At 32.6% G+C, this 10000-nt stretch overlaps 2 protein-coding genes across 4 annotated transcripts in view; one reads left to right on the plus strand and one right to left on the minus strand.

Annotated features, from left to right (window-relative positions):
- LOC137641473 (ligand of Numb protein X 2-like) overlaps positions 1-10000 on the plus strand; it is a 617278-nt gene that overhangs the window by 549605 nt on the left and 57673 nt on the right. The window lies entirely within an intron of this gene.
- The window catches only part of LOC137640563 (uncharacterized), a 20718-nt gene that overhangs the window by 757 nt on the left and 9961 nt on the right, over positions 1-10000 (minus strand). The window contains exons 5-8 of the mRNA XM_068373082.1: positions 8068-8226; positions 5299-5391; positions 4689-4817; positions 4153-4267 (exon numbers count right to left, since the gene is read on the minus strand). Of these exons, the coding sequence (XP_068229183.1) occupies positions 4153-4267; positions 4689-4817; positions 5299-5391; positions 8068-8226 (496 nt within the window). The remainder of the gene's footprint in view (positions 1-4152; positions 4268-4688; positions 4818-5298; positions 5392-8067; positions 8227-10000) is intronic.

Here is a 10000-nt window from a genome sequence, read left to right on the forward strand (position 1 = left end):
GGATGTGGCAGAAATGAGAATGCTTAGGTGGATGTCTGGGGTGACAAGAGAGGATCGGATAAAAAATGACTACATAAGGGGGTCGACAAAGGAAATATCAAAGAAAGTGCAGGAAGGGAGGCTGAGATAGTATGGACACCTGATGAGGAGAGATGAGAACCACGTTGGGAGATATACTATGGAGATGAAGGTTCAAGGAAGAAGAAGAAGAGGGAGACCAAGAAAGAGATGGAGGGACTGTGTGAGAGGAGACTTACAGGAGAAGGGGATTGATGAGGCAGAAGCGCAGAAGAGAAAAAGATGGAAACGGCTCATCCGCAACGGCGACCCCCTAAAAAAATGGGAACCAGCTGGGAAGAAGAAGATATATATATATATATATATATATATATATATATATATATATATATATATATGTGTGTGTGTGTGTATATATATATATATATATATATATATATATATATATATATATATTATACACACTCTTGTCCAATTTCGGTTTATCTTACTTTCTCAACGAAATAGTTTACACATACATGAACCCTAAACGCAATAGTTGAAGACTGGAAAATAAGATATAATTCAAGTTGCCTTTTCTAGATTTGGACATCAATTGAAAGTTCCCGATTAGGTGAAACTTGGTTTACCGTTCGTGAAAAATACTATTTGTCTGTTTAAATACGGAAACACATCCTAGAAGCCCAATGCTTTTTTCCATATTTTAACACTTCTAGACTTGGAAGATGAGACGACTGGCGAAAAAAAGATAGAGACGACTGGCGAAATCGAACCGAGGCCCTTTGCGTCAATAGGCGTAGAAGGAGATGATGATGATAATGAGACTAAATAAATGACCAGAGTCCTTACCTTACCAATCAGTATCATGGTCAGTTATCGTTATCGTAGAATATGAAGTCTATGTATAATTAAAAATACATTTTTGTTAAGTTTACTAATGAATATTATTAGTGTTCCGATGATTCATGTGTCGCTATTTCTGGGAATTATTGCCCTTAAATTTTAGTTTTGTTTTGTAATCAAACAAAGATACGTATCCGTGATCCACATTAATTTATATACCTACGAAGCGAGTGTGATTGTTATTGATATTTTAAAAAAACAATTTTTGATATACGGTATGTTGATTTGAATAATGGTAAGCATTTTTATCGTGTATGTTAGAGAGCCTCATACAGATAGCCTACATAGTGTCGAATAATATCCTGTTTTGTGTGTGTTTTTTTTTTTTAGAATAATATCGTATGGGTTTTTTTTCGAATGATATCTCTGTTTTTTTTTTAGAATAATATCACGTGTTTTTTTTTTCTTTTTTTTTTATAGAATAATATCTCTAATGGTAGTATAGTGCCACCGTTATATAGCAAAATCAACTAAAACATCATAAAACATATGGATATTAAAAAAAAAAGAAAATAAAAAAGAAATACATAACTTTAGTGCCTCTGGATTGGCAACATTAAATAAATTATTTATTCAAATGAGTTTGAGCGACGATATCCATTGTAATAAGTGATATCAATTAACCTTAATGTCTCATTATGCTTCGCTATATTTATGATTAATCGACGTCCGGCTGTGTCATTAACCGGGTGGAGAAATAATCGTATTCATGTTTCAAATAATTTTAGTCCCAAATGGATACAATACGAAATATATTTCTTTGATTTTATGGAAATCGAGTTTTGATTCTGTGCCGCCTATTTCAGATTTATCTTGATGCATTTTACAGGCTCATGTAGCTAATATGTGTATGTGTATATATATATATATATATATATATATATATATATATATATATACATATACAGTATATATATATATATATATATATATATATACATATACAGTATATATATATATATATATATATATATATATATATATATATACAGTATATATGTATATATATATATATATATCAGTCGTCGTCGTCGTCATCGTCGGCGCCCACTCGTGTCCGAGTATTGGGTTCTGTCCTTAGCCATCAGCCTCCTATGAGAAAGAGATGAAGAAGGGTGGAGGAAACGACAGAATGCCAGTAGCTGGGTATATTGTTTTGGGTGGTCGTGGCTTTGCAACGGCCACGCACACACACTTGGCCCACACCGTTTTAACCGCGGCTCAAGACATATGAGACAGGCGGCTTCTCCGATGTTGGTTGCATCGGGCTGCCGGGTTTTTATTATGTCAAGGCCCGCCTTGTTGCCTGCCCGACAGGCATTGCCCTCTTCCGCCGGCGCTGGGAAGCTCTGCCGTTGGGGTCTTGTTTGGTTTTTATTTTGGAGTTTTCCTTCTCCTAGCCTTTGCCTATCTTAAATAAAGGAGAAGGCCTATATATATATATATATATATATATATATATATATATATATATATATATATATATATATATATATATATATATATATATATATATACATTTCATGATACATTTTTTTAAATTTGCCATAAAATGAAGGTAAAAATCCTTGCATAAATGTTGCCGTAAAAAAATGGTAAAAATCCTTGCATAAATATTGCCAGACATTTACCATTTTAAAAACGGATATACTGGCGTTAAGGAGTGATATTACGGTCACCAACCCGTAAAAGATAATTATTAAGTAGGGTAAAATTACGGTCGCCTATATTTTACTGAAATACGGCTGAGAACAGTATAATTTTTACGGAGAATTTCCGATTGAAATTACGTGTTTTTAACAGTGTACATCCGTTATTCAAGTTTTCTTCAGGATATGATTAGTGTATTATGCTAGTTCTAATTCTCGAGGGATATTCCAGTTTTATATAGATTTTACTATTCAGAGGGTAAACACCTCCCATATACCATTCAAATAGTTTTAGTGTATTTTATTTTAATTATATCCATATAGTCTGATTAACTAACAATGTCAGTTATGTATTTCCATCGCCTGGAATAGAGACATTTAAGAACTCCAGAAAAACTACCGTTTCGTTTTGGTACTTAGACGAAGCGTCTCTATATTCTTGAGCTAAAGCAATGTTCATTATAGGATTTTGAGAATTTATTGTGCAACGGGCCTAAGCAATATCAAATCCGTATTGTTTTAAAAAAAAAAATTAAAAAAAGCACTGTGTGTGTATACGAACGCACGCTCGAACCATTTCATGAACAATTTCATGTTCTAAAGTTTTATTCTTTATAGGATTGGCTGAAGTCATTGGGAAATTGACATGAATAAGAAAAAATCACACTAGCTTTAGAAAGTCATAAAGAAGTATGTATAGCCCAAGTAATATCAAATCCATATTGCTTAAAAGAAGTGAATAAAGAACTGTGTGTATATACGAACGCACGCTCAAATAATTTCGTAATCTAAAGGTCCGTTCTTTATAGGATAGGCTGAAATCGTTGGGAAATTGATGAGTAATAACCGGTTAATTATGTAACGAACAGAAGAGAAAATGGGAAGGAAATGCTATCTAGGCACTTATAACTAATATCATATGGGGACTCGTACCTTAACAATCCGGTGCAAATACCATATTGTTATTTTCACCTCCGGTTACAAATAACACTGTTATTTTTATCTCCGGGTGCATTTAACACTGTTATTTTCATCTCCGGGTGCAAATAACATTGTTATTTTCATCTCCGGCTGCAAATAACATTGTTATTTTCACCTACGGTTGCAAATGACACCGTTATTTTCACCTCCGGGTGTAAATAACCCTGTTATTTTCATTTACGGGTGCAAAGAACTGTTATTTTCACGGGCGGGCCCAAATAACACTTATCTTCACCTCCGGTTGCAAATAACACTTTTTTTCACCTCCGGGTGCAAATAACTTATTTTCACCTCCGGATGCAAATACCACATTGTTATTTTCACCCCCCGGGTGCAAATAACACTGTCATTTTTACCTCCGGTTGCAAATAACACTTATTTTCACCTCCGGGTGCAAATAACACTTATTTTCACCACCGGTGTAAATAACACTGTTATTTTCACCTCCGGATGCAAATACCCACTTCGATAACATATTCACTCTAGCTTTGGGATGTCCTAAAAAAGTATGTATACGTGCGCGCACTCTAACTTTATCAGTAAAGTATCCCTAATCCCCAGCTGTTCTGCGTTACAAAGAAGAGGAATGTGTCTGTCTTACTGCCTGTTGCTCGCTGTGACTGCTGAGCCGCCGCCGTGAGGAGCGCTTCTACTTCCTCTGCTTTCAGGATGTTTAGTTGCACCATCAGCTTCAGCTTCCCCAGCACGTCTTTGTCCTTGGAAGGAAATTTAGATCAATTTGTGAACTTTTAATATCTCGTAAAAAAAAAATCAAATAGAGGAAAAAGTTCTTGCTTGAAAGCGCCCGAATGTACATTTTATAAGTTTTTGTTTCAATATATTTCGAATAGAATTTTATTGTATAATGACTTATGAATTGTCTTTCTTTGTAGTAAAATGTTATTACTTAAAGGGCCCTGAATATATTGTCCTTGGTAAAATAATTAGATGTGCTGCCGAATATACATTTTATAAGTTTTGGTTCCAATATATTTCGAGTAGAATTTTGTTGCATAATGACTTCTGATTTTTTTCTATATGTATCACTAGAATCAATGCACAAATACATCTCGATTAGGATTAAATACTATCTACTGTTAAATATGTTATAGAATGTACATTAGTCTAAATACTCACTTCAAATAAATTAGGGATAGTTGCACGCGATTCCTCATTCTGCATTCCTTCGAAGACAAAGTAATTAGACAGCTGTAGATCTTGAGTGAATATTGGTCCCTGGCTGTATTCCCCGGCAATCTCCCCGAGCTGCAACGAGAGATCAGTGGTTGGAATGGCATGTCCATGTTATTTTCTAAATGAGAAATGGCTCTTGCATCTTTTGACTTTTTATCGGAGAAGAATACTGAGAATATATAATTTCTTTAACTGTGAAAGTATTTTTCATGTATTTTTATGTTTTTTATTAGTTTTGAAATACATGCAAATGACAGGTAAATATATCTATTAATTTATACATTAAAAAAGGTGCTTAATTTATTATTAGTAAACAGCAAATAAAAGAATGTTAAAAAACATCATCCCTAAAAATTTTTTCCTTAAAAGAACTTGATATCAAACCCGTATCGCTCAAGTAGAGCTCGTAGCAAGAGAGAGAGAGAGAGAGAGAGAGAGAGAGAGAGAGAGAGAGAGAGAGAGAGAGAGAGAGCGCAATTAGAATTTCGCCTATGGAGAGTCATTAAGAGGTGAAGAAAATATTACCCCCAAATGGGCTTCTTTATAAGCCTACCTTGATGCCTATTAGACGGAAGAATGAAGCCGCCATCTCATTGCCTTCTTCCAGCAGCCTTTCCAGCTTATCGATCGCTTCCAGACCTTGTTCCTTCGAGGAGGAAAGGGATGAATGTGTCGTTAGTCGAGAAAAGTTATTACATAAACATCTACGTTGATGATGGCAAAGTTGATATTGGAAGGGGGAAGGAGAGAGGGAAAATCATTAATAGAGAGAGAGAGAGAGAGAGAGAGAGAGAGAGAGAGAGAGGAGAGAGAGAGAGAGAGAGAGGAGAGAGAGAGAGAGAAGGGCTCAGATATAAACTTTTTGTATAGGGTTCTCCATTTTTTATGTGGATAAATATGCTTTCAATATGTGGCTGACGACAGAACTTTGATCTTTTGTTATCCTTTAAATCCTGGAAAGGGAAGAAGTTGGGTTGTCCTTTTTAGATATAAAGTCAACAAACAAGGTAAAATAGAAGAAGAAACTCTCCTCGTGTATCTGCTGACCTGCAAAAGCTCCTGGATTTCCAGTGAAGTCAAAGTTTGTTGTCTTTATTTTTTTAGGACTAAAATTAGGTGTATCAGTGTATTTTTTCAAGTCTTATTTTAGTATGGTCAATTTTCTTATGCTTCATGCATTGTAATTTTCTCGCATTTAATTACTACAATGTTGAAAATTTGACGTGAAAAAAAAAAACGGTAAAAATCCTGGAATAAATGTTGCCTGGCATTTACCGTTTTAAAAACGGATATATTGACGTTAAGTAGTGATATTACTGTCATCAATCCGTAAAAGATAATAACAAAGTAGGGTAAAAATTACGGTCTCCTGTATTTACTGAAATACGGCTGAGAACAGTATATTTTTACGGAGAATTTCCGAATAAAATTACGTGTTTTTTTTTTTTTTTTTTTTTTTTTTTTTTTTTTTTTTTTTTTTAGTGCATAGAAGATGTATGGACTTGCATAGTAACCTTTATTATGAAACATTAATGCTTTATTCAGGATCTAATTTGAATGATATATTTTTGTTTCATTTTCGTTTACCGATACAAACATGTAATCAATATTATAAAAGTCACATATCCTCAATAAAACCAAAGAAGATTATTGTTTGTTAAATGAAGTTGTATTTTTCATTTTGGTCTCATTGGGCTGTTACTGAGAGTGATTGCTCATGACTTTGTATGAATCACACACGGGGAGAGAGAGAGAGAGAGAGAGAGAGAGAGAGAGAGAGAGAGAGAGAGAGAGAGAGAGAGAGAGAGAGAATGAATTTGTATCGATTTTAGAGATTCAGTTCTCTGTAGCAATTTAATTACTAATATGAAAGATTTATATTGCTCCAAAAAATATCATTTATGAAGGATGTGCGACATAAATAATTTAAAATGGGCTGTGTATTTATGTGATGGTCTATTGATGCAGATAATAAACAAATTCATCAACAATCGTTTTTATTAGGATGCTAATCTATTGTATAGAACAATAGATTATGATGAACCTGGAAAAAAAAATAGTCATTTTAATGTAGGAAAGATTTTCACAATTTCTCAAAATTTTAATATCCTGGTTGATGGTGATGGTTTAAAATAAGTCGGCCCTATTCGAAAGGATAGTCCTAGATGTGGTTAAGGATTTTGAAATAAATAATAGGCCTTATCTAGACCTCAGAATGTGACCCTGGTATCAGATACGGAAATGAATTAAGTGGGACGATTGATAAAACTCTATGACAATATATTAGCTGCGACGCAATTTAATAGAAACTCACAAATCAATATTGCGATGGGAATTTTTTTTTATCAATCCCTGGAATGAAGGATAGAAGTTAAATTCAAAACTAGAAAGAGCAAGGAAGTACTGAAGAACAAAGGTGTGAGGAAAAGTAGAACACACACACACACACATATATATATATATATATATATATATATATATATATATATATATATATATATATTTATAGATATATATATATATATATATATATATATATATACTGTATATATATATATATATATATATATATATATATATATATATATATATATATATATACCCAGTATGTATATTTACCTATATATATATATTTGTGTGAGTGTGCCCGTGTGTATGTATATATACAGAATAAATACTGTATACGTATACAGTATTGTACTTCCTCAACTTGCTAGATTCCTATTCTACTAATCAGCAACATTATTATGATGTTATGTTTTGACAAGTTACCTGTTTATAGTTATGCCTTATACAGAAAAAAATCTCCTAAATTCAGTTATAACAGCAAAAACAGAACTAATATTTATGGGATATAAATATTCAAGTATCAAGTACTATAAGGCCATTTATCAGATGAGTAAAAGGTTAAATTAAATTAGATATAAAGCTTTAATTCGGTTCATCATATTTTCACTCTTTATCAAAAAAACTGTTTCAGCTATTTCTCTCAAAATCTCATTTCATTATTATTATTATTATTATTATCATTATTATTATTATTATTATTATTATTATTATTATTATTACTAGCTAAGCTACAACCCTAGTTGGCAAAGCAGGATGCTATAAGGCCAGGGGCTCCAACTGGGAAAATAGCCCAGTTAGGAAAGGAAACAAGGAAATAAGAGAATTATTTAAAAATTAAAATAAAATATTATCAAAACAGTAACAACATTAAAAGATATTTCATATATAAACTATAAAAATAGAAATACAAATATTAAAAATGCATTTTTTCTTCTCGCATTCAAATATAGAAAAGGATTGAAATGAGACTTACACTGATCTTTTCACTTGTGCTTTTCAACCTGACCAGGCAGTACTTGAGTCCTTCTTCAGCCTCCTTGCCAAATTTAACCAGAACTCCTCCCAAGGCTTTGCTGATCCGGGCCAAGGAATGTTTTACCTTTCCCCAACTCTCATTAAGGTGATCCTTCGTCTGAAATGTAAACCAAAGCTTCAGGAACAGGACTGGTAGATATTATTATTATTATTATTATTATTATTATTATTATTATTGTTATTATTATTATTATTATTATTAATATTATTATTATTATTATTATTATTATTTATTATTATTTGTTTTTATTATTATTTATTATTATTATTATTATTATTATTATTATTATTATTATTAGCTAAGCTACAACCCTTGTTAGGAAAGCAGGATGTTATTAGCCTAAGGGCTTCACAAGTGAAAATAGCCCAGTGAGGGAAGGAAATAAGGAAACGGATAGAGTAGTGTGCCCGAGTGTACTTTCAAGCAAGAGAACTGAAATCCAAGGCAGTAGAAGAATATGGTATACAGGCTATGACACTACCCAAGACTAGAGAACAATGGTTTGTTTTTGGAGTGTCCATCTCCCAGAAGAGCTGCTTATCATAGGTAAAGAGTCTCTTTTACCCTTAACAAGTGGAAAGTAGCAACTGAACAATTACAGTAGTAGTTAACCCCTTTTGTGAAGAAGAATTTTTCGATTATCTTAGTGTTTTCAGGTCTATGAGAAAAGTGGGGAATGTGTAAAGAATTACCGGGACTATTCGGTGTATGTGTAAGCACAGAGAAAAATAAGCCATAACCAGAGATGGATACTATGTATTATTATTATTATTATTATTATTATTATTATTATTAGCTAAGCTACAACCCTAGTTGGAAAAGCATGATGCTATAAGCCCAAGGGCTCCAACAGGGAAAAATAGCCCAGTAAGGAAAGGAAATAAAATGTAAACCATAAAAGAAATAATGAACAATTAAAAAAAAAAAGATATTTTAAAAACAGTAACAACATCAAAACATATATTTCATATATAAACTATCAAAAGACTTATGTCAGCCTGTTCAACATAAAAACATTTGCTGCAAGTTTGAACTTTTGAAATTTGTAGTATTAAGATAAGCTTTAATATTTGGTTGCATATTTTACCAGAACTCATTCTGTCATTTTCCTCACCATAAGCTCATTTACACTTTTTTTTTACTGAACCGTTTCTATAAAAGTATAAAGAAATGTATTGCCTAGATTAGTATCATGGTTCGCATATATAGAACGTTTTGAATGCGTTGCTGGCATGGAAAAAACTAATTAATGGAGTACAGCTCCAGCGAGCACGCTACGGGACGCGTGCAAGAACATCATTAATATTTAATGGATGTTCACCTCTGCTTTTATGTTAATTAAGCAGCTGACCTACCTTTCTTTTCTGAATTAATACTTATTCGTAAAATGCTGTTGTAATTACTTCTATTGTGGAGTTTGCTTATGAGATATTGTTTCACTTTATATATGGAACCATTGGATAATGTCCAGAGATTTATTTTAATGTTATTATTGTTCTTAAACTTCTTGTAGTTTTTCTTTATTTCCTTGCCTCACGGGGCTATATTTGCCTGTTGGAGCCCTTGGGCTTATAGCATACTGCTTTTCAAACTAGGGTTGTAGCTTAGCAAGTAATGATAATAATAATAATAATAATAATAATAATAATAATAATAATACAAATCAATTAAGAATAAGTAAATTTGCATATATATAAGAAATAGAACAACCTGCATACACACACATACACACAATATACACACAAACCACACAGTCTGGGAACATAAAGAAAAAGAGCTGAGTCTACCTTCCATGAGAATTTACGGAAACATTTCAGACAGCCAAGCCTCGAATCGAAAGCTAACGATGTGAAACCAACTGGAAACTGAA

The sequence above is a fragment of the Palaemon carinicauda genome, chromosome 5, assembly GCF_036898095.1.
Source record: "Palaemon carinicauda isolate YSFRI2023 chromosome 5, ASM3689809v2, whole genome shotgun sequence".
In the NCBI taxonomy this organism is placed as follows: domain Eukaryota; kingdom Metazoa; phylum Arthropoda; class Malacostraca; order Decapoda; family Palaemonidae; genus Palaemon; species Palaemon carinicauda.